General features: G+C 42.1%; 1 protein-coding gene across 2 annotated transcripts in view; it reads left to right on the top strand.

Annotated features, from left to right (window-relative positions):
* acvr1c (activin A receptor type 1C) overlaps positions 1 to 25,947 on the top strand; it is a 120,211-nt gene that overhangs the window by 42,535 nt on the left and 51,729 nt on the right. The window contains exon 3 of one of the 2 annotated variants that reach the window (XM_079821943.1): positions 2,989 to 3,025. The exons of the other annotated variant lie outside the window; for it this stretch is intronic. Within the exon in view, the coding sequence (XP_079678069.1) occupies positions 2,989 to 3,025 (37 nt within the window). The remainder of the gene's footprint in view (positions 1 to 2,988; positions 3,026 to 25,947) is intronic. 2 annotated transcript variants of the gene reach the window in all.

The raw sequence follows: 25,947 nt of genomic DNA, 5'->3' as shown, positions 1-25,947 counted from the left end.
TTTTTTCTTATTACATTTCTTTATTATCTATTGATTTATTGTAGCTTTATGAAATGATCGTGCGTAAGACATTGCTTGTGCTTCTTTCCAAACAAAGAACTGGCTGGCTGATTTTCCATAGAAGTCTTGGCCAGTGGACAGTGTGTTCTGTCTCCCTTGTTGTTGTGCAAATCCATTTTCACAGTTATTGGTGCTGGAGTTCATCAGGTTGTAGGTCAAATGTTGTGAAACTTAAGGCCTTGTTGAAAATATGATCACACAGCATGTGTATCATCACAGGGCACGGAACTACAATTACTGTTCCCATGGCTAATGCAACTACTGCATATTTAGGGCTTGCATAAGACCTGAAAGCTTATAAACTAATAAATCTGAGACAGAAAAAAAAACATTTTAATAAAGCTTATTTATTCAATTATGCTGATAGGAATGAAAAAACTAAATACAAAAACAAACAGAAAAAAAAAAAAAACAGCCAGATGGCAATCTATCTGTAGGATGCTTCAATTACAAGCAGCAATCGTAAGGTGACTTTAATTAATTTATACAGTCAGGCTTTGCATATTTAAAGCAGTAATAAAAAATGTGCCTCTACCTAAATCTTTGCAAAACTCCAAAGAACGTTGCTAGATTCACATTCATCTATTTCTGATAAAACTGAATGTCTTTTAGCACCACTCACTGAGCATTTAATTTTGGAAATGTGAAATGTCCATGCAGCAATGCAGAAATTTCACCATAGGCAAATTTTTTTGGTGCAAATTTAAAATATATGAAGATTTTGAATAGAAACGATGGATTCATATGGACTTACTGGGCATATGTAAAAGAAAACATGGAACCACTTTATATTAGGTGGCCTTCACTTCTATTTGTACTAGCATTTAAATTAATAATTTGATACAATGTACTTATTGTGTACATACATGTTTTTACATTGTACTTACATTTTAAAAATTACCTGCATGTAATTACATCTGTGGTTAATTTCTGTAGTTACATTTATAATTACACTGTTGACCCTTCCTTTACACCTAACCCTACCCTTAAACCTACCCATACCACCACACCTGTCCCTAACTTTACCTGTATCCCACCTCAATATCAGCAAAAGTGTTTTGCAATACAATATGAACACAATAAGTACATGGAACGTATTTTTTGATGTAAGTACATAGTAGTTAAGGCCACCTAGTATGAAGTGGGGCCGACATTTTTGTTTCTTTCAAGAGTTTTTTTTTTTTAATGTCTGCCGATGAAAACACACTGAGTAATTATAGTTTACATGTTAAATCAGGTCCTGTCCAACTCGTCTTGGAGGGCCACTGTCCTGCAGATTATAACTCCATCACTAATCAAACACACCTCCTGTACCTGTCATTTTTGATCAATCCTCAAGACTTTGCTTGTATTTTCCTTCAGAACCAGAGTCACTAATGTGAAACACCACTCTGTGTCTCAAGGACAGCAGATTAAGTTAAGCTGACTTTAAGTTAAGCTTACTTTATTGTTGATGGCAAATCAAAGTAATTCCCATGCAATGTATATGGTTGCCATGAAAACCTCAAGTAACATCTTACCTTAGCAGACACCACTAAAAATATCAATGCAATGGTCGTGAATTTCTGAATCCTTTAAAGGGATAGTTCACCCAAAAACGAAAATTTGATGTTTTTCTGCTTACCCCCAAGGCATCCAAGATGTAGGTGTCTTTGTTTCTTCAGTAGAACACAAATGAAGATTTTTAACTCCAACCGTTGCCGTCTGTCAGTCGTATAATGCATGTGAATGGGGTCCAATTCTATTAGAGTAAAAAAAACATGCACAGACAACTTAAAATGAAACCCTGCGGCTCGTGGCGACACATTGATGTCTTAAGACACGAAACAATCAGTTTCTGCGAGAAACCGAGCAGTATCTATTCTATTATTTCACCTAACTTCCTGTGAATAAGGTCAAAATACCGGCGTGATCATAGAAATATATAAGTAGATTCCTCATTCGACCGATCCGTGCAGGCACTAATGAGGAATCTATGTATATATCTATGACAGCGCCGGTATTTTGACCTTATTCGCAGGAAGTTATGGCGGTCTGGAGAGCTGATGACATTCGTCTGATAATAGGTGAAATAATAGCATAAAAACTGCTCGGTTTCTTGCAGAAACTGATCGTTTCGTGTCTTAAGACATTAATGTGTCGCCACGAGTCGCAGGGTTTAATTTTAAGTTGTCTGTGCATGTTTTTTTTTACTCTAATGGAATTGGACCCCATTCACATGCATTATACGACTGACAACGGTTGGAGTTAAAAATCTTAATTTGTGTTAAGATTTTTCTTAAGATTTTTAATTTGTGTTAAGATTTACAGAAAAACTCTGTAAAGTTTTTCTTCATTGGCTAATAGCCCTTTTGTGTTCCAGGTTTACTTACTTACAGGCTGTTTTAGTAGACAGGCAGGCAAAAGGGAAAATGTGTTTTGAAATAACTCATTCTGGTTGTTTTCACTAATGACCCTGTACAGACGGGGTGAGGTCATGGCCCACTGGACAAGTGGGCTTAAATTTGAGCTCACATTGGTTGCATAGATGTTTATGGTACATATTACAATGCATTCATAACAGAAAGTTTTGACCCAATACATGAAATGCCTGTTCATATTTTCATGTTTTTGCTGTCTAAAACTGACTCCTGTTTTTCTCCTGGTTAATTTCAGATATAATAATGAGAGGTGGTTCTAGAGGGCTTTGAGGGGCTGGTGGTAGTGCATTTTAACATATCTTAAATGTGTAGTTCACCTGAAAATGACAATTCTGTCATAATTTACTCACCCTCATATCATTCCAAATATGACTTTCTTCTGTTGAACATAAAATAAATTATTTTGAGAAATGTTCCATTGTTTGTTTGTTTTTCTTCTTCTCATCTATACAATTTATGTCAATTAGTTACCAACATTCTTCAAAATATCTTCTTTTATGTTCAACAGAAGAAAGAAACTCATACAGGTTTGGAACAACATGAGGGTGAGTAAATTCATTTTCAACGAACCCTTTAACCTATTTTCAGTCTCTATTTTTCATTATTGGAAGTCATTTTTACTGGGTATTGTATCACTCTGCAATCTCTACACGTGAACTAAAATAATTTTGAGTTAAATGAGTTTAATGTTTAAATGTTAATGTTAATTTATTTATGAGTTTAATGTTTAAATGTTAATTTATTTATTGGACAAGTAATCTTGTATTGTAGTGTGATAATAAGCAGTGCTGACATAACACACATGTAATATCTAGGCACAATTCTGCATCTTTAAACTTGACATACTATATAATTAACAAAAAATTATAACAAAAAAAATCTGCTGCATACAGGGCCAAACTCAAATCAACTTAGGAAAATGAATGTATCTGTAATATTATCATGCATTCTCAATTTATAAAAGCAAAACTTAACCATTTATTTTACATGTTATTTTGTACATCTGTTCTCTGATAGCGGATTCTTTGCAAAGTTTGCATTGTCATGATTGTTTCATGATTTAAAAACAAACATCTAATGCTATATAAGCAACACTGAACAATTGGATACTATACATCTGTCACAGTGATGTGTGGTGGTGTTTTAAAATGAGGAGGCAAAGTTACCACCTTTGACCATAGAGAATGCGCAAGACATCAGTGGACAAGGATCCGGAACCGAGGACTGACTGCTGGAGGTCAGTAAAGAAGGACCGTCTCCCACCCTAACCCACCCGGTATTTGAACCTTCATCGCTGTTTAAAGACAGCAAAATGACGTGTGGAAGTTACCCTACTCACCATCATCATGTCCAGTCTCCTGGCACTTCCATCATCCCAGAGCTCAGCCAGTCCTCCAGCCCCGCTGCTTGAAGTTTGCAGCCCTGCCACGTCCCTGGAGATGCCCTGCCAGGACGTCAAGCCGCTTTTCTCAGTGCATCGACCTGTCGGCTTCGCCCTGGCTCCTCCAACCTTCGGTTCCTCCAGGAACCCTCTTCCAAGTGACTCCACCAGGTTCCCTTGTCCCACTGGCTCCCCCTTGGTCTGGCGTCACTTTTCCTATGCCACAAACATCCAGGCGATCCTCTGCGCTCTGTCCCTTCTCCCCTGTAGCTGCAGCGGGCTCCTCCCTCCCTTCTGGTCTCACCAGTATCGCCCCTGTCCTCGGATTCTCTGGCTCCACCTGAGATGCTCGTTGCCGAGACTACGCCTGTGTCTCCTTCACCAGCGATGTATCTCGGCTCCTGTGGTCCTCCGTCTGCACCTGCGGATCCTGGATCCTCCACTGGTTGTCCCCCAGATGTCGGCAGCCATACCTACCACATCTTGGCTCCTCCCACCTTCGTCTATACCATGGACTGTTGGTTCTGTCAAGCTCTGGTTCTGCTCTATTGCGCTATTGCACTTCCTCCTCCTGTACCATCCGGGTCTCATTCGCCGGCCATCATCCCTTTGTGTCATCCTGCCATCATCCCTCCTCATCTGCCTCTCACCATCCCTTCACCATCACCTCTTCCTCCTCCAAAGCCAACTCCGGCTCTGTTATTCTGTCATATTCAGGGGTGGTTATCTTCAGTTAGTTTTGTTTTTATGGACTGTATTGATCGCTATCTGTTGGATTATTATAAATAAAGTTACCTTTTTTAATCTTCATCTTCTATGTCTACTTCTTCCTGCCTGCACACACCAATTACAAGCGCAATAGAGCCATTACCTCCTCTTATGTGACTATCCCCCATTCATTCTCAATTACCCTCCACTAAACCCACCACAAGTATTAGGCGGTCTGTTTTAAGTCAATGGAATCAGAGGAGGCACAAGAGCCGTGGCGTCCCACTGTAACTTTACCTGCAGGTGTCGCTGTTGGGCAGTGTTGCTTTTTAAAATCTTCACTTTTTAATGTCATATTTTGTAATATTTGCTAATAAATCGCAATTTTGTAATATATATATTTTTTTGTTGTAATATCGATTATTTTCTCATCCAGTTTTTTTGAGGAGACACTGCCTTTACCTCCTCGGAGGAAAAGTCCCTGGTGTGTCACAGGTGCTTGCAGCAAATAGAGCTGAGAGGCAGATTTTAGTACAGCAGTCGTTTATTTAACTTTACAAATAACAACTGAAACACAGGAGCACTGAATAAACACAGGAGAACAAGATATGATGTGAGAACAGACAGGGATGAACAGAAAATGAAGGCTATTTATACACAGAGTAAACTGAATAACTGGAACAGAAAAGTGTGTGTACTAATCAGGAACTATGGAAACAAATAAGCAAAGGAAACACAGGCAAACGGGTTCATAACAGAACCAAACCAAAACACAATGAACCAAACATAGGCCTGAAAACATGAACAGACTGAAATTAAATATTTTCTTTTACCTGTATATCTTTTCTCATGTATCTCTGTAGTATGCTGAAAATGTGAAACACTGTCTCTGTGGTAGTAATGGGTCACTCATCGGGCTGTGACGGTATGTGATGTTTTCTTACCGCGGTGAAGAAGCAACAAATCTCGCGATTTGGCCGTTAACCACACCTCGCCACGCACGCAGTGCTGCCAGCCGCACTGAATACACGCTCCGAGGGTGTGCTCGTAGCACATATAGTCATATATTTTCTGGCAACTTTCGACAGAAAGTTTCTGTCACTGTGTGTTTGGGTTTTGTTTCATGTTCATGTTTTCTGTTTGAGTTTCCCTATCAGTCATGTTTCCCGGTCTTGTCATGTGTTCCTGTTTGTCATGTGATCATTGTCATGTGATTCCCTTGTCCTCATGTGTTATGTTAGGTGTGTTCGACATCGGCTGCGGCTGGATGCAACTGATCGGCGAGAGTAGCCGCGTGCAGGCGGGGAGGAGCTGCAAACACAGACGTGAAGTCGGACACTTTCTGCTTCCCGCGGTGACGCTCGCGCTGTGTTTGCACACTTTATCAGCTGAAGTGAAATAAATGCAATATTTGGCAATACACAGATGTTTCAGAGACATTATTGTCATGTAATACTTTATGCACTGCTTAATACAGCGTGTGTTTTTACAAGAATAAAGTTCAACATATAAGCCTACACTATCAATGAAGTGGGGTCTATGTTTTTAATCAGTTATATTTTGATAAACATGACAATATAACATCGTGACTACATGAAAGGAGGTTTTACTGTTATAAAAAACAGATTTGTGCGCATTAGTGGAGCTGAAGGTTTTAGAATAAACACGAAACACACGTGATCGCTGTCATGCGGTGAATCTGGCCAATCGTGGAACGGCTGTGTCGTCATCAGAGCCCGTGCAGCCTCATGCAGTCGCTCTCGAGAAACTGCACCGGCTGTAATCGCCGGCTGCTCTCGAATCGCTCTCGGGGCACTTTGTTGACATACGTCACTGTCACGTGGCATCGGCGCTGCCTCAAGTCGGACAAAATTTCTAACCGGCATGCACTGCTTCAAGTCAGCCGCCGATCGGTCTGCGCATCGCTGGGTGAAGTCGAACAAGCCTGTTGTCATTGGTTGATTTAGTCATGTGTTCTTAGTTCAGTTCTGTCATTGGTTCATTGTTTTGATTGTTCACAGGTGTGTCTTGTTTAGTCATTAGTCTTTGTGTATTTATACCCTCATGTTTGCCATGGTCCTGGTTGAGAATTGTTCCCGGTTGAGAATTGTTCCATGTAACCTCTGTTGGTGAGTTTCCAAGTCAAGTCTGTTTCCAAGTCAAGTCTGTTCATTTGTCAAGTCAAGTCAAGTCATCTTTTCTGTTTGCTCACTTTGGATTGTTGGATTTCTGTTTGCACATTTTGGATTCAACAAAACTGCACTTGGGTTCATCACTACAACTTGCCTCCAGTGGACTAAACGTTACAGAATACTCAACCTCCAAACATGAACCCAGCAGTTGCCATCCTTCGCCTTCGTCAAGGCCAGCATCCCATAGAGGACTATGTTGTGGACTTTTGTGGACTATGCCATGAGGTAGATTTTAACAATGTCGCCCTCAAGGACCTTTTTAAGTTTAGGCTTAACGAAACCATTCAATCCCAGTTGCCTGGAGGTAAAACCCACTGGTCATTGGCCAAGTATATTGACCATGCGCTATTGTTGGGTGGCTCATCTTTTACTGTGGGGATGGCAGAGGAGGAGCCTCGCAATACCACAGCACCCTCCACACCTGAGTGTTTTCACGTACCGACTGTCATGTCGGGATTCATTCACGCCATGACTGCCACACCAACTCCCGTCTTCGTCCAGAGCCAAGCCACGTCTCCCGTCCACGTCCAGAGCCAAGCCACGTCTCCCGTCCACGTCCAGAGCCAAGCCACGTCTCCGGTCCACGTCCAAAGCCAAGCCACGTCTCCGGTCCACGTCCAGAGCCAAGCCACGTCTCCGGTCCACGTCCAGAGCCAAGCCACGTCTCCGGTCCACGTCCAGAGCCAAGCCACGTTTCCGGTCCACGTCCAGAGCCAAGCCACCTCTCTCTTGGTTTTGTTCATGTTTTTAGTTTATCATGTTCAACGTCATGTTCTCTGTCATGTTTTCCTGGTTTGTCATGTGATTCCCTTACCCTCATGTGATCCTGCCATGTGTTCTTGTGTCGTGTCATTTGTTCAATGGTTAATCAGTGTTCACAGGTGTCCCTTGTCTTGTCATTAGTCCTTCCTTGTGTATTTAAGCCCTCATGTTTTTCATGGTCCTTGTCTTGTATTGATGTTGTAACCTGCTGTCGGTGAGTTTTATGTTGAGCCACGCCACGCCAAGTCTTATTTTTTTTTGTCAAGCCATGTATTTGTTCTATGTTTTGCATTTTGATTTATGTTAAGATTTAAGTTAATAAAAATTGTACTTGGTTTCGCAAGCTTGCCTCCAGTGGATCTTTTGTTACAGTTGTGCAGTCCTATGCAATGAAATATATTTATTTCTACACCATGCCACTACTACCTCCTTTTCGCAACCAGTGCAATGTTCATATCAATGTGTTTTGTAGCCTATATATTATGCTCTTATTCTCCATTTCTTTATTTTTTTATTTAATGTGTATTTTGTATTTGGAGCTTTTATAACAAGCGAATTTCTCCAGCTCGGGATCAATAAAGTCTTATCTTGATCATGTAAATGGGCAGCAGAAATTCAGAGAATTGATTGGTGTTTCCATAAGTTTTGCCCAGTTATTTAGAGGATTTTCTATTTTGTAATTTAGTTTCGTATTCACTTTGAAAAATTTGAATTATTAACATAAACATTAACAACAATAATAGGAAATATAATGTATTTATATAACTGGTCAATATCTTTTGAGTTTAATAGGAATTCTTGAACAGTTTTTGTCATCATTTGCATCATGTTTTGTAGAATAAATTATTCAAAGTTTCAACTAGTTGCGTTTGGACGAGTGCGTTTATATCCATGAAAAACATACCTGAAAAACAGTGTCTAAAAAAATTAATAATCTAAGTTTAGCACAACTCATCAGAACGTCTCAGGTTACGTATGTAACCATGGTTCCCTGAGAGGGAACGAGACGCTGCGTCAAGCGCTGCGGGAACGCCCCTGCGTGATGCGTCATGAAGCACTCGTAAAATCAGTCCAATGGTGTGGCTGGACGTCGTAGGCGGGTGACGTCATAGACCAGGAAGCTATAAAGCAGCCCTGAACCAGACAATGTCAGCTTCTGAAAAAGTCGAACAAGTCGGTCACAGGCGTGCCGGGAGTATGGCTAAGCGACGCAGCGTCTCGTTCCCTCTCAGGGAACCATGGTTACATACGTAACCTGAGACGTTCCCTTTCAAGGGAACTCGCGCTGCGTCAAGCGCTGCGGGAACACAATACCAACGCCGCCATAACTCTCAAATGCCTGTACATGTGAAATTTATAGTGCACATTAAGCTACAAGCACCCGAGAACCTGGAGTAGAGGCTACAACAAGGTTGTAAAACCTCACAAAAGTGTGCGGAGAGGACCACCCTGCCGCATCACATACCTCCTGCAGGGAGACTCCTGACAGAAGAGCCAAAGAGGCCGCCATACTCCTAGTAGAGTGGGTTCGGACCTTTAGTGGTGAAGGTTGGCCGGCCGACTCATATGCGAGTGAGATAGCCTCGACTATCCACTTGCTTAATGTCTGCTTAGATGCAGGTTTCCCTTTGTTTGGGGACTCGAAACAGACGAACAGTTGCTCAGATTTCCTCCACAGGGCAGCTCTGTGGACATAAGCATCTAGTGCCCTTACTGGGCAGAGCAGATTTAACTTCTCCTGGTCTGGATTCAAAGGGAGGCGGAGAGAAGGCCTGCAGCATTATAGGACCCGCCACGTTCGTAGGAACTTTCGGGACATATCCTCTCAGTCGTCTATGTAATTCAATACGCGGATGCCCTGGAGTCTCAGCGGAGCCAAAGCTGCATCCACGCATTTTGTGAAGGTGCGGGGTGATAATGCTAGGCCGAATGGAAGTACCCGATATTGGAATGCTTCACCCCCGAAAGCAAACCTGAGGAACTTCCTGTGTTGAGGAAGGATGGAGACGTGAAAGTATGCGTCTTTCAGGTCTATTGTGACACACCAGTCCTCGGACCTGATGTGACATATGATCCGTTCTAGCATGAGCATTTTGAACTTTAGTTTCTTTACTGCCCGATTTAGCTGGCGCAGATCTAGAATAGGACGCAGTCCTCCATCCTTCTTCGGAACTATGAAGTACCGGCTGTAAAACCCTGACTCTCTGCAGTGGGGAGGGACCCGCTCTATAGCCTCTTTTTGCAGAAGAGTCTGTACCTCTTGCTCCATTACCAGACCCTGCTCGGGGTTTACCACTGTGGATAATACCCCGTTGAACATGGGCGGGTGTGACCCGAATTGTATTCTGTACCCATTTTCTATTGTGCGCAGGACCCAATCTGAGATATTTGGCAGAAGTTTCCACGCTGCCAGAAAATCTACTAAGGGAACCAGCCCCTCGGGGCTGGCCTCTGGATTTTGAAGTGTGAGCAGCCCGGTGTCCTGAAACGGCGTGCCGGCAGGAAGCAACCGCACTGACCCACTTTTGACCCTCCTTGGAGGGAGCGAGCATCCCCGCGCCGCTACGTTTCCGGGCGGACGTGGAGACTTATGCTCGCTGAGGACCACTGCGCCCTGAAGCACCCGAGGTGGCAGGGTTGGCAGAACGGCCCCCTGATGGCACCGAGAGGAGACGGGTGCCTCGACACACCGCTTCCCCCCGGAGGGGACTGCCATCCGAAGCCTATGGCGTCAGGACTTCTTCGCCGAGGCCTTCCTAGAGATAATAACAGTCCTCAGATCTGCTCTACCTCGGGAAGACCTCGGCTGAGAGTGCTGACCCCGCCCCCAGTCTCTCTGTGGGGGAGCGCGGGTGGCAACACTCTCTCGCTGTTGCGCTCTGTGAGAGGAGGACGTACTCGGTTGGGGCTGCTCCCGCCCAGCAGCCCCAAAGACATGAGATTTGCGGGGGAGAAATTTTTGAAACGCAGCCGCCTGCTTTTTAGACTCTTGAAACCTCTCGACGACTGTGTTGACTGAGTCGCCGAAGAGGCCAGCAGGGGAGATAGGAGAGTCGAGAAGGAACTTTTTATCTCTATCTTTTATCTCTGAAAGATTTAGCCAGAGATGTCTCTCCGTGGCCACCAGGGCTGCCATAGAACGGCCGATGGATCTAGCCGTCTCCTTGGTGGCCCGAAGAGACAAATCAGCAGCTCTCCTAATCTCAGCTATCGTTTCCCTCCCCACTTCTTCACATTCATCATCAATGTCTTTCAGCAGGTCGGCTTGATAAGCTTGCAACACCGCCATCGTGTGGAGACATGCGGCTGCCTGACCTGCTGCCGAGTAAGCCCTACCCACTAAAGCTGATGTTGTTCTAACGGGCTTAGTGGGCAGCTGCGGGGCTTTTAACGACGATGACGACTCGGGAGAGAGATAGCTCGCGAGCGTCTCTTCTACCCGCGGCATCACCGCGTAACCATGCTGTTTCAACCCCACTATGTTTGAATAAGCAGCTGTATTGGGGTTGAATGGTCTGAATGATGCCGGTTTTTTCCATGATTTCGACACCTCGGTGTGGAGATCAGGAAAAAAAAGGCAAGCCCCGCTTTGGAGGTTGTGATCTAGATGGAAGGAAGCGTTCATCTAATCTACTAGGCTGATGCGCTTCTTGAGTCTCGGCTGGCCAGTCTATTTGCAACCTGGCAACAGCGCGAGTCACAACCTCCAAAAGCTCCTCTTGACCGTGTGACTGAGGCGGCGAAACCTCATCTAAATAATCCAGGCTTACAACATCCACTTCCTCAGAACTGGAGTGTTGCTGCACCTGCGCTTCAGCGCGAGCAGAAGAAACCGCAGAGCGTGCTTCTAACTCGGCAACTGAAGCGTCGGGTCTGACGGGTAAAGGCAGAGAAAGGGGATCACCCGTCTCTAACCCCGCCGTCAGATCCATTTTCGAACCCCAAGATGAAAGCCTTCGCTGTGCCTCAGCAGCAGCGGGACCTGCACCCTGGGGAACGCGAGCCGAAGCGCCCTCCTCAAAGAGCGAACGGCGGGACCGGAGAGTTCTCATTGATAACTTTTCGCAATGCTCGCAGCCAGCCCCCTCGAGAGCTGACTGTGCATGCTCCGGTCCCAAACACATTACACAGAGCAAGTGTGTATCCCCACCCGTGATGAAACGAGGGCAGGGAGTAACACACTGTCTGAATTGTTGATTCGCCATTTTTTAAGAGACACACACACTTTTCTTTCATACAAGGACAAACGATTTCACATGGAGCGCTTGTGAAGACACAGAAGCTGACATTGTCTGGTTCAGGGCTGCTTTATAGCTTCCTGGTCTATGACGTCACCCGCCTACGACGTCCAGCCACACCATTGGACTGATTTTACGAGTGCTTCATGACGCATCACGCAGGGGCGTTCCCGCAGCGCTTGACGCAGCGCGAGTTCCCTTGAAAGGGAACTAAGCAATGTTGGGGCAGGTTGAGCCCAACTTGTTCTTTCTGCAGCTCTCTTTTCTCAACGGTACGGAATGGCATCATTTCTTCAACCAAATAGCGAGTCATGAATAATGTCACCTGGCTAGCGCTGTCAACTGTAACTTATTGCCTAAACCATGTAAGAAGTATCGCTAATTGCAATTAAAATCTAACTCCAACTGTTTACCTTATGCTTTTGTCTTTTATACCTGTGTTTGTGTGTATTTTATTGAACATTATCTGTAAACATAGCAGTTAATTAATAATAATCAGACACACACACAAAATAAATCCCGCATATGTTTAATGGACTGTCCCTCCCTTTTTCTCCAAAAGCCCTTGAACATAGGACTCACAGAAGACAGTAAATTATGAGCAATGATTATTGTGTTTATAGTTCATGTCAAACACCATATGCACTCCTGTAACTTTCACCAGCAAAAAAAAAGAAAGAAAGTGCGGTGATGACCTCACACCGCGGTAGGCATTTCATTACAGCGATATAGTGGTGATGCGGTTATCGTCACACCCTTAGTCACTCATGTGAACAGTTCATTCATTGTGCAGGTCATAATTTATCTTTGGCTGCATTATAATGGCTTCCTAATTTAGAATATAATCAAGGTATGTGGATGTTTTTGGAGAAATTAGTTATTGAAAAATCATTTTTATCTCTGCTCAAAGGAACAAACTGATTTTTATTTTGCTGAACAATATTCAAAGTCATCAAATCAAGTTAGTAAAATAATCTGATCTATTAATACTGCGTATGGGAAAAGTTACACACACACAACTTGTATTAAAGGAGTTTATTTTATGTATAATCAAGTGCATAGCAACCACTTACAGTCCGCATTTTAAATCTGTTTGAACGAATGCAGACAATGTGAGTTCTCAGACAAATCAGACACTGTGAAGTTGGCACCCCATAAAATGGAATAATCCCCAAAACTAGGCCATTAGTTTGTGTTACATTGTGCTACGCTGATTTGTGCTGCAAAAATGTACGTTTGTGCTGGGATAATTTTTTATTTTTTTTGGGTTGTGTGGCGTCACTCTTCACCCCATGTCGTTCAAATTGCGCCAAGCCAGTGCTATTTATAGATATAACAAATATAATTTGGGAGCTGTGACGTCACTCTCCATTTTGTCTACATCGCACAAAACCGGTATCGTTTCTTTTGTGCTCAATGTAGAAACAGACATTTAGTGGAAGGAAGTAGTTCTGCAGTAGATCATACTTTTTCTTCCCCAAAACATTCTTTGTTCACTGTTGGCAGTCTGGATATCGCATCAGCATTCATGTGGTCAGCTGATTTGCGCCATTAGCACTAATGCCCATTGCCACATTCTGAGAGCTGCCAGGGTTGGTATTGCAGCCTTTGGTCCAAATATTGCCTAGATAGGTTTGTGGTCAGTTATGAGTTTGAACTTCCGTCCATACACATATTTATGGAACTTCCTGAACCCATAGATGATAAGAGCAGTGGTAGATGAAGTACACAAATCAAGGACTTGAGTAAAAGTACAGACCCAAATAGTATGTTACTCCAGTAAAAAGTATTAAGGACTCCTTTTCAATTTTACTTGTGCAAAAGCACAATAGTACTTTGGGGAGTATGGTATCTGCGAGGATTTCCAGTCAGAATTTAGACCATATCATAGTACTGAGACTGCTCTCATTAGAGTTACAAAAGATTTGCTCTTATCTGATCGTGGTTGTATATCTCTATTAAGCCGCGTTTCCACCGCAGGAACTTTCCCCCAGAACCAGGAACTTTGGGGGGGAACTCTGTGTGTTTCGACCGCAGGAACTAGGGTCTAAATGAAGTTCCGGGTAAATATTTCCCCCTCCAAACGGCCCTGCTTGCGAGGTGGTACTTTTGAAAAGGTCGGGAACTTTCGGGGGTGGGACTTGGGCGCTGAACATGCTGATTGGTTGAGCCCTCGCAGCATTTTTTTCCCCACCGCCATTTTTACAAGTTTTTTGCGAGGTGGGTTCTGCGTTCAGTAAATATTTTCTTTGCAACAATGGAGTTCAACAAAAAAATTCGACCGACGACTAGGTTCAGGCTTTGAGCATATATGCGGAGGAGGACATCCAGCGGGAACTGGAAACGGCGACCCGCAATGAAAAGGTATAACGTTACCTGAAGATATCGACTCGGTTCCAGTCACACTGGAAAACAGTGCAGAGAGAAGTTAAAGAAATTAAGACAAGATTACAAGAAATTAAAGGATCATAACAACCGGAGCGGTTCCGACCGGCGTATCAACAAGTGGCATGACCGCCTGGACGCGTTGTTGGGACAGACCGTCCTTTTCTAGGGCAGCGGTAACGAAAGACTCGGCTAGTGCGTTGTTGGAAACCATCCCGGAATCCGAGTGGGTTGAAGGTAAATATCTCATCTTGGTATTATCTATTAAACTCGTTGCAGTGTAACTTTGCAGTAACTTTTTTCAACGTGCTTTTCCAGACGTAACGGGTGGCCCTGATGAATTGCAGGCAACGGAGACCAGCGTGTTTTCCCCCGCGGTAACCAGTACGTTAGCCCTCGTCCCGTGTCTCCTGCCGAAACACACACATGCCAGAGGTATAAAGCTGACAAAATGTGTATATATTTAAAAACTGATGTGTAATCCATAATGGTTTTGAGTAGTTTTGTTGTTTTTAATTGTAAACTTAAATTGCCAATGATAGAAATTGCACACTGGGCATTGTTCAAGCTGGGCAAACAATTGTTCACTATTTGTAGTGAAAACGCTAAATAATTAATTGATGGTTTCTATTGTTTCATGGTTGCCTTGTGTATTAATTTCCATGTGTTTCTGTGCAATTTTTCTACTTAGGGAAAAGGAAAAGGGACTGACTTTTCTTGATGCACTGAGGGACATGGAGGATGCTAACCGGGCCGTCCTGCAGCATGGACAAGAACAGCGAGACCAATATATTCAGCTGTTACTGGAGAGCCAGGCCAAGGAGAGATGAGGAGGCAAGAGCTGGCATTCCACCAGTCAGAAGCGGAAGAAAGCAGACGACAGCAGAGGGACTTTCAGACTGGGTTTCTGTCTGTTCTTGGACAGTTTGTCCAGTTGTTCAAGAAGTAGCCACAATGACCAGCCGCTTGAATGAAGCATTTGCTCTACCAAATTTGTACTTTATATATTGTACGTGTTGACACAGCTCTCGGACAGGTTATTGAAAAATACACTTTTTTATATTGTTGTTTTCACATTTTATAATTTCATTTTATTGTTCTAGTAATTTATTTGTCTTTGCACACTTATTTTAATTTTGTAAGAACTAATCTGTCTAAAATAAAGTCAAATGTGTAAAATGTCACTGTGTCTTTTCAATTTCCACATTCTAACTATATAACCACTTTCTAATTGTAGTGTTGGAAGCAAATAAAAGGGCTGCTGCTCGCAAGTCTTTCTGAATATGCACATAAACATATCTAGAAAACCCAAATATTATATTTTTAAATGTATAACTATGTGAATGTAGTATAATAACTTATAACCACAACTTAAGTGAAGCCATACGTGTGGTCCTGCTTCATGTCAAATTTGAGGAAGAAGTCTCTAAAATTATGCATTTAATGAAGCATATTGTAATACTAGTCATGTGAATTTTTTTTTTTTCGTGAATGCTAAGAGATGTTATTGTGATAAATAAATACTTGCAGTCTAGTACCTAATCTTTCAACCGCTTAATTCAGTCTATTGTTTTCATTCAATTAACTTTTCACACATCTGTCATGAATGACTGACCTCATTATCCTTTTATAGAAAATATTTTGGAATTGAGCTATTACAACACATTCAGATTTTGGATTGCCCATCATCCCATTTTGCATTAAAATGGTCAAACCAGGTGAAAGTGCACGTTTAAATAAGCTGTTGGTAATGTGTATGCAAAAGCAGCGCTGCTTGCATCTTCTCCACTTGTTATTGTTGCAGACAGTATCGCGTAAAAGTGATTCATGTCCGTCGGTGACTGGGAGGAGCAGCCGCGCGCATTCTCACGTCACCAGGCTAATTTGCCTAATCTCCCCGGTACTTTAGGCCGCGGTGGAAACGCAGAAAGTAGCAGGTCTGGGGGAGAAAAAGTTCCTGGGAAAAAAGTTCCTGGTACAAATAGTTCCGGGTAATTTCGGTGGAAACGCGGCTTTAGTGTTACAGGATCTTAGTGCTGCATTTGATACCATCAACCACAATTTTCTTTTGAATAGACTGGAAAATTATGTTGGCATTAGTGGAATTGCATTAGCATGGTTTAAATCTTACTTATCTGACTGTTATCAGTTTGTAGCAGTAAATTAAGAGGTGCCATACTGATCACAAGTTTAGTATGGAGTACCGCAAGGCTCAGTACTAGGACCGTTGCTTTTCACCCTGTACATGATACCTGTAGTTTGTTATATAAACGGAGGATTTTTGTATGCTGGAGAACAACTTGTTTTATTAGCTATCATGGAGAGCTCGAGTCATCCTGACTCACTTGTATCACATGTACGTAAACTTGCCTGAACACAAGGGGGCACTCCAACACAGGAAAATACCATATATGAACATAGCTTCCTTAAGTAACTAGATGGCACATCATCAGTTATCTACACTACCCTTGGGAGATATCATTAGGAAGCATAGCGTTAGTTTTCACTGTTATGCTGATGATACTCAGCGCTTCTTCGCACCCTGACGAGATACACCAATTCACAAGATTAACGGAATGCATAGCTGATTTAATCTATTTTGCCATCTGCTTCTGTGCAATCACCAACTGACAGGACTGTTCGCCAAAGAGCTGCAACACAAAATAAAAAAGTACACAGCCCTGTTGAAAAAACAAACAGCATATGCTGGTTAGGTAAGTTTTGAAGCATGGCAGCTGGTTTAAGCTGGTTCTTGGAAGTCCTTGAGCATATTTGCCTGCCATAGAAGAGCTAAAAGGTTGAAGTACCAGTTACAGCATGCGGAGTGACACAGTACACCTGCAAGAAGTCAGTTACCACATATTTCCATGGCTGATGTTGCTTGATGGCCATTTGGACAGTGTATTTGAGCACACAGTTAAACCTCTCTACAGCACCATTAGCTGACAGGTAATAGAGAGAGGAGCGATGGTGACGAATATTCCTTCCTTCCATAAATACAGCAAAAGCAGCTGACGTAAACTGAACACCGTTATCAGTAACAACAATCAATGGATTTCCATGGCGGCTGTAGATAACAGAAATGAAATCCCAGAATCCATAGTGACAGTGGGAGGACACCTCAGGCCATTTGCTGTAATAATCAGTTAATGTAATAGCAAACCTGCAGTCGAAAGCAACAGTGTCAAATGGCCTGACTATATCTACATCCACTTTCTACCATCGTCCATCTGGCAGCGGCACTGGCTAGAGAAGAGCAGGATGTGACTTCACAGTTTTCCATGACCATGAAAAGTCCATGATCACTGCTTTATTTGGCTCTCTGAGGTAAACGCATATCCTAAATTTACCTAAATTTTTCTGCTTAACAACAATTGATGACACCTATGCAGAGGCATCAATGGGTTCTATCACCCCAGCTGCTGGCAAGCGTTTTACACAACACTATGAACAGAGAATGGCAGACTAAGTTTTTGGCACACAGGTTACGGTTTCATCCAGCTTTACACAATGTTTAAGGTTTTTAGCACATGCAAACTCCATTGACTCAGCAACAGTGCACTGAAAGACTGGCACAGGAGCCCTTCCTTTTAGGACGTGATTGTTTTCAAACTTTACATGCAGTGCAGACATTAGGTCCTTCCTCTTGAGTGGTGTCCCTTTGTCCACAATGAAGAATGTAGCAGGAACTGAGTGGCCATGAAGGGAAACATTTGCTAACAAACACCCAACCACTGGAATTTTGGCTTTTGAATGTCACAAGCCTGGCTGTGGGTTGCAACAGCACATTTTTGAAATGCCATTCATAAGTTCTGTATGGCAGGATTGATACGGAAGACCCAGTGTCAACTACCAAATCCAGAGCTGAATATAAGGAGTTGTACTTTTGAAGAGAAAGTTTACATTCCTTTGTCTTCTATCAGGGTGTTTTGTGTGTAAAACTGTAAATGGTGTTAAGAGAAGCACTATCAAGATTCTTATAATACCTATAATACAGAATTAGCAAACTATAATGTAAATGAACACACAAGAAATTAAAATTGCAGCACATACTGTAGGTACCAAACATGCTCTACATTTGATCTTGGTTAATTTCACTGAGCAATTCTAAACCATTCCTTTAAAAAGAGTTTGAATGAATACATACAAAAAAATAATATAAAAGAAAAATCATGATATTGGAAAATTGGATACATAAGTGGTTATATATAGAATATATAAGATTAAAAGGGTTTATTTGGGTTTTTGTGAATGAAAAGAGAGTACAACTCTTGAATTCCTTTGTGTTGTAAGACCTTACAACTTGCTCTCTTTACTGGTATGGTAACCAGTGCCTGGTTCTACATCAGGGTGTTAGCTGCAGTTTGAGGGTAGTTCTACAGAAACTCTAACAAATGGGTCGCCAGGATTATTTAAGGAAAATGGAGTTACATTAAAAATAAAAATAAAATAGTTTTCATAAAATCAGTCTATAGGCCTATATAAAAGGAATAAATACGTGAAATATATTTGACTTAAATAATTAACAGAATAACAAAAAGAAAGAAAAAACTGTGCAACAGTTGCTGCTGAGTTTGGTTCATTTTTGTGAGGTGCAGTGCTCCTCAAACAAGTTAATGGAAAGGAAACCCAGACGACAGAAAGCACATCTTGTTTTCTTTATTTTACAATAGCACAATGTAAGTAAACACTTTGCAATTTTGAACAATGTCCTACTCTTATTATCTGTATGACCAAAATGACGGAGTATTTTATGTTTCCTCTGCTTGTTCGCACGGGTGCCTCACGCGCACAAACAACATATTCCAGCATTGCAAACTTGACATCGCAGTCAGTTCATTATCAACATAAAATATTCAACCTTACATATAAAAAGTTACACAGCTCAGTTTAAATAGTCAGTAGTAGCCTACAATTTGTGCCAATCAGCTTGAGCTCCACCACTGTGGTAGACTGGGTAAACCCAGCCTGATCTGCCGGCGATTTGATTTCGCCCTGCAACTCAGTCTGGAAACCTGTACATTAATTTCTACTGCCTCTGTTACACTTTTGCGGAAACCGATCACAGACTGGCTTATCCACCTGGCGCGCTATTGGCAGGTTTAACACGATGACGGATAGAGAAGCGATGGGTCATTGCCCGTTGATCACGCCTCTTGTGGTCTGATTGGTTGAAGGACTATCCAATTGCATACAGAGTCATTTGAATTATGCTCATTTATCACGCCTCTTGTGGACTGATTGGTTGAAGGACTATCCAATTGCGTACAGAGTCATTTAATTTATGCTCGTTTATCACGCCTCTTGCGCTGTAGAAAATACATAGCAGACTCTCCAGACCAATGTTCAATCTTAAATTGAACGCTGTGTTGTTTCCAAGCACATTTTTGCGCATGTGAAGAGGATGTTTTTTTTCCATCAATATTGGGACGCGAGTGAAGTACGAAGCCTATAATAAATAATGATTTTGCATCCAAATTCATCGCGAATATGGAAACATTTGGATTCAAATGAGAATGAGGCTATGCTGGTTACTTTAAGTTTCTCATTAAATGATTTCGTTTTGGCTTTATTTATAGCCTACTTATATTTTTTAATCCTTGATCTGTTCTGAATACTGTTAAATTTAAAGGATTTTGTAACACGTTGTGTCCGGAGGAAAAAAGGTCACAACTCACTTAACTGGAGTTATTGCAGACACGGAGGCGATGGACATTTCACAGCTCACACTTTATTCCCTGTGATACTCGCGTAACAGTCCGTCACAAATGCTATACCGTCCACAGCGTTACTTAATAAACAAAACAATCAAACGATTAATTGGTTAAAATTCTTGTTTGTTAACCAGTTAATTAACATCCCATATATAGGCCTAGCTATCAAATTAGTGCGACAATGGGTCGCGACAAAAAAAAAGAAAAGAAAAGAGGGTCACTCTTAAAAAAGTTTGAAAACCACTGCTCTAACACATAGGCTGTGTCCGACATAGCATGCTATTTTGAGTAAGTACTTATTTCGTATAAGTAATTACTTCAATCACAAAAAAAGCATGTTCTATATTTGTATGTAGTACTACATTCACAATGTGTGACCTTCACTTCATCATATGCACACTTCAGAATCTCGCCAGAAGTAGTAGGTCATCCGGGTACTTTTTGCCTACTCTTTCATGAGCACTATGAATTCATTAATTCTTCTTTTGTCGCATACTATTTATCACCTACTATATAGTAGAGAAGTATGTGATTTTGGATGCAGCCTAGTAACTATTTAACAACGTCTTAACAACCACCCAGAAAACCCTAGCAACTGCATAGCAATCTGTTTCTGTTTGATAGACTGCATGGCCTCAAAACATTAAAACATCAAGCAACTACTTAAAACGGAAAACTGCTTTGAAGCCAAGGGCGTAACTTTGGGTCTACCATTGGGGGGGTTAAACTCGTGGCATATTTATTAATTAATTAATTTAATAATTTTATTGTGTAAAAGGTAACATGCTAATTTGCTGTTCCTGTATTAGAAATACATTGTGATACTTTTACTGATTTAGGCTACTTAACGTAAATGCAGCTATTCACTTGACTATTTATGCCATAATGACACAGTAGTTAAATTAAGTGTTTAAGCACTAGCCAGCAGTGGCAGCTTCCACTTAATTGATTTTTTGTGTATGTTCAATATCTTATGAAAAACAAAAACAAGAACTTAGAGATTAATCAATTGCATCGCTGTATTGGCACCTACATGCAGCAAATGTATTATGCACAATTCAACTCTCAATACATTACACAATACAGGGTGGCACACTGGAGTGCAGCTTGCACCTTTATTCTGAACAGATTTCACATATTGGTGGGCATCACCAAAACTCACCATCCACTAACAAAATCTAAACAAAAGCATGTAAATACAAAAGAAGGCCTATCTGTAAATAACATTTTAAGGTATGTTACAACATATTAGGCTGCAACTTAAAGGGGTGGTAAAACACATTCTTTTGAAGGCTTGATTGTGTTTGTGGGGTGCACTGTAACATGTGTTCATGCTTCGTTTAAAAAAAATTGCATTATTTTTAATATATTTGACCTTTATTCTACACTGCTCTGTCCCTCCTTGTAAAACGGTCTGATGCTTTCCGGGTTGTATGAAGCCAGTCCCTAAAAAATACGCGATGGGCTCAGATTGGTTAGCTGGCTCAGTGTGTTCTGATTCGCTAACCGCAGTGCACGTTTGTCGGAAACGCCACGCCCCTTATCTGGAGGCTGTGCTTTGGTCAGTATTAGAAACAATGGCGTCAATAAAACCATACCAATCTGAGCCCGAATCAGACCCAGAACATTTTAGTGAAGATGATCGAGCAGAACCTGTTCAACCTGTTCATTCCTCAAGAGTAAAGACTGCGGATCTACAGTGATCGCTACTGAATGGCACTGTTACTTTTGTATTTTTAGAATGATTATAGCCAAATATCTGTCGCAAGAACTATTAACCCAAAACGAACACTAAGCACTGGCTTTACTAGTAAGTTAGCCAAATCACACACAGAACCATGTTTAGCATGCCTGTACATAAATAATACATAAAAGCTCTAATCAAAGAATCATTTACACTAATGCCAAGTTCGCTGTTGAGATTTTAACGTTAGTGTTTGTAACGTTAGGTGTTCGTTGGATAACGTTAAGTATGAATGAGCATTTAACAGACTGGTTTGCAGAACAGCGTTGTCATCTGTTTACTTCCTTGCTACAACCTATTACAGGAAAACACATAGATGAAAAATAAATCAGACTTACAGGTTGTGGCCCGTAAACAGCTTCTGTTTGTAAATCCAGCTTTCAGGACAAGCCGTTGCGCATATCCTGCATTGAACTCACGAAGATTGTGGAAGTTTTCCTCCGTAAAATGTGCAGCGCGCGCATCATGCATCCACGCACTGGCAGTGTTTGTCTTACGCAGCTGACGTTGTGCAAATCCGGCATTGAACTCGCAAAGATTGTGGAAGTTTTCCTCCGTGAGATGTGCTGCGGGAGCCCCGCACGCGCCTGTTCCCCTCTGTCTCATGCACACGTGCATATAATATGCTGTATGTTAAACGCTCTGCAACGCACCCCCGTCCCAAGGAAGGCTGAACAAAGCAAGTACCCCAGACTAGAGCCCTGCGCGGGACTGTTTTCTTCATCCCGCTCCAGCCCGCACCCGCCGATTTTCTGACCATTACCGCCCGCTACCGCAACGTATGTGTTACACTCCCGCCCGCTCCCGCAATATGTATGTCCACTCCCACCCGCACCCGCAAAACTCTGAGAATTTATTCCCGCACAATAATAGAAATGCATTGATTTTGTGTCTTCTCCCGTCCCGCAGGAAAAAAAAACACGTATTTGTATTGATATTATTAAAGAGATTCATGGGGTTGTTTGTTTCGTTTCCCTGGCCTGCATGTAAAAAAAAAAAAAAAGACAAATACATTCAAATATAATTTCGTTTTTATCAAAAACTTTGCACATAAAAATAGACTGCTTTGCAAAACAGAAAACAGAAAAACACATTGAGAAACAAAAAACAGATCCCAATTCGTCGGTCAGTTCCGACGTACGTTGAACGTGACCGACTGAAAGGAAACCTGAGAAAACATGCTTCAACAGAACGTAATGTGAACACAAAATAGCAAACGGACATTTAGAAACAATCCATTTCCACTCACTAAACTTCTATGTATTGTTTGTCAAAAACACCAAACAGTCAACTTGACCTGCAGGGAGTGCTGAGCGTTTTTGGTGAGGTATGATCAAGTAGCTATGTATTTGCCAGCTGCGCAATATGTGGATACATATTATGTTATACCGCATGATTTTGCCTACCAAAACAATTGAGAAACTTCTCCAAATGTCAGACTTTCCTTGCTTAGCTTTTGTGCTGAAAATACCTCGTTTGAGGTTCTTTTCTACATCATCTATTGACATCTTCTCCATCATGTCGTTAGGCAACCTCCCTATCCCGCCGATTCCCGCTGTGTTTTTTTTAGCCGCCCATTCCCACCCGCAGCAAAATTCAAACCGCCCGCTCCCGCGAGATTTGCGTTGGGTCCCGTGGGACCCGGCGGGACTCAATCCCAATGCAGCCCTCTACCCCAGACCTGCAATCCGGATGAAAATAACAGCGTTTCCTCGGCATCGCGGCAACAACACTCCAGCCTAACTATACCACAACAGCGCCGCGATACAAAATGGCCTCACCCCCCCTTATTTAATATTCTCGGAGGAGGGGTTTATGTAAATATTGAGCCTGGTGATGTCACCAGCCCTGGAGGAATGTCTGTAGTCGCCTACTGGCCGTTTGCTGTAGTTCTTAGAAATTGATTTCTTTAAAAGCAAATATCTCCCTTTGCTTTAAACTTTGAACGTTGTAACTTTGCAGATGTTGTTTATGCTCAAGCAGCAACATTACACACTAACTAAAGTTAGAATAGTGAAATCGTGGTTTACCACCCCTTTAACACACATACCATTCAGATAAAAGCACCAAACACCTGTTTACGTCTCGGTGTAAAATAAATGAACTGTGCACACACTGACTTCTTAGTTAAGAGGTCCAATTTGTCCTGATGGATGTGACACACTGCAACATGGTTCAGCCTCTGCTGTGTCATAGTTGTGCGTAACCAAGTCTTTAATCGTCTAAGAGCACTAAAGCTCCTCTCTGCCTCAGAGGACGAGACTGGTACCACAAGGAGTAATCTGATCAGAGTTTCAACTTCAGTAAATAAGCCTCGCACCTCTACTCGCAAATCTTTGAGAATGTTTTTAGCCTCTCCACAGGAATTGTACATGTAATTATGTTTGAACATAGGTAGCTGGATTTCCAGCAGCTGGGCATTAATTTCTGGGTAGTCATGAACCACTGGATCAATCTTTCCAGAAAGCAAGGTGTTCTCCAGCTTTTGTAGGGTAAGAAGACCACCCTGCTGGAAACGTTCAGTGAACTGCATGTGAGTGGTGTCAAGTACCTTATAAAACTCAACTCTGTAGTATTCCAGAGGAGTTTTAGGACTGAAACCATTTGATTCTCCACTATAATGCTTGGGTGGTTGTCGAACTCTTGGCATTGTTATGGGTTCTAAGTCTAAAGAATTCACAGCTGTAGATGCCCTCTCAAAAAGGTGTTGGAAGGCATCATCACTCCTCTTGCCATTGAGAGTAGACTGAACCTTACAAACAGCCGCCTGCATGCCAGAAACAGTCTGTGTCCTTCTCTGAAGAGACCTGTTGAGACACCAATAACTGCTTGTGCCATCACAAGACCAAGTACAGTACTGCCTCTCATAAACTGCTGAAATAGACCATTTGCAGTGGCTGCAGTGGGAGAGTTAGTCCCTGCCATTTCCTCCAAGGCAGTGAGGATAGACTCATACTGTGTTAAAGCAGAATGGGTGGCACCGTATCTAACAGTCCACCTAGTTTCACAGAGTGGTTTCAGGGCACTTGAGGTTCCATGGTCAGATATCGCAATCTGATGAAACATCTGTTTGAATTTGCCAGACTGTCCACACAAAACTCCTAATTGATGAACCCAGTCAAGGGCATCTCGCATCACAACTATAGAAGCTGTGCATGCCTTCTGTGCTATCAAATTAACAAACAGTGTGCTCCACAGTGCACATATAAAGCAAGTGGTTGTGTGGTTGTTTCTTCCTAATGTGAGCCTGTGTTCCAGAATGTTTGCCAGACATATTTGCTGCACCATTATATGTCTGCCCACGCAGTGCTGACAATGGCAAATTTAGTCTGCAGATTACATCTAATGCTACATTTGCAAGAGATTCTCCTGTGGTCTCAGGCACTGAATACATCCCAAAGAATTCCTCATGAAGATTTAAGTCATGATCCACATAACGAAGACATAAAAATTCTTGTTCTTGACCTGATGTGTCTTGTGTCCCATCAACAATCAAGGCAAAATGTGTGACTGGGAGGCATCGAATAGTGTCAGCTATTCCTCTTATAATGTCTTTGCTCATTATGCCTAGTATTTCGTTTTGAATGAGAGGACTTGTGTAATCCTGCTTGTGTGTCACTAACCACTTCTGAAAAGCAGGGTCATCTTCTGCCTTTTCTTTCAGAAGTTGGGATAGATTACCCTTTTCTTCCACATGACCTCATAGAGCTAAACCTTGCCTAGCTAAGTATTTGATGGAGCCTACAATCTTCATCAATCCATACCTTGCTTCCTCCTGTTGTCTGGCAACAGCTGAAGAAAGCTGTGAAGCCACAGTGTTACTTTTTTTGTGCACAGATGTTCATGGCATGGATGTGCAACTGACTTTTTGCATGTTCTGAGAACTTCTGGATAGCCTTTTTCCAATTTCTAAAGCCTACACTTACAAAGCAGGGTCACACCTGCTTGCAAATGTTGACTGATTAAAAAAAAAAAACTTGTACAGTAAAAACATATGACCCCTTGTAAAGTGGCACTGTATTGCAACCAAGGAAAAGTTGTGAACCATTTTTGTTGAAAAGACAACACACAGTTAGCTCGCTTCTGCACTACTATAAACTTAGGATCAGGTTGTGCAGGCTTTGTGCAGGTGATGATGTCTGAAACATCAAATCCCTCTCTGTCCCTGTTGTCGGTGTTCGACTGGTCCCTGACATGGGGCTCAATATCCTGTGTTTAAACATGACATGAAAACGTGTTACTCTCTGAAATAACAATCCTATTAAATGAATGTATTGTACATATCAATAACACTATTCACAGCTAAATTATGTTGCGTTCTCACCTGCTCATTTGCCTGACTG

This window comes from Gobio gobio (assembly GCF_949357685.1).
Source record: "Gobio gobio genome assembly, chromosome: 7".
Taxonomy (NCBI): domain Eukaryota; kingdom Metazoa; phylum Chordata; class Actinopteri; order Cypriniformes; family Gobionidae; genus Gobio; species Gobio gobio.
This window is presented reverse-complemented; position numbering and strand designations above follow the sequence as displayed.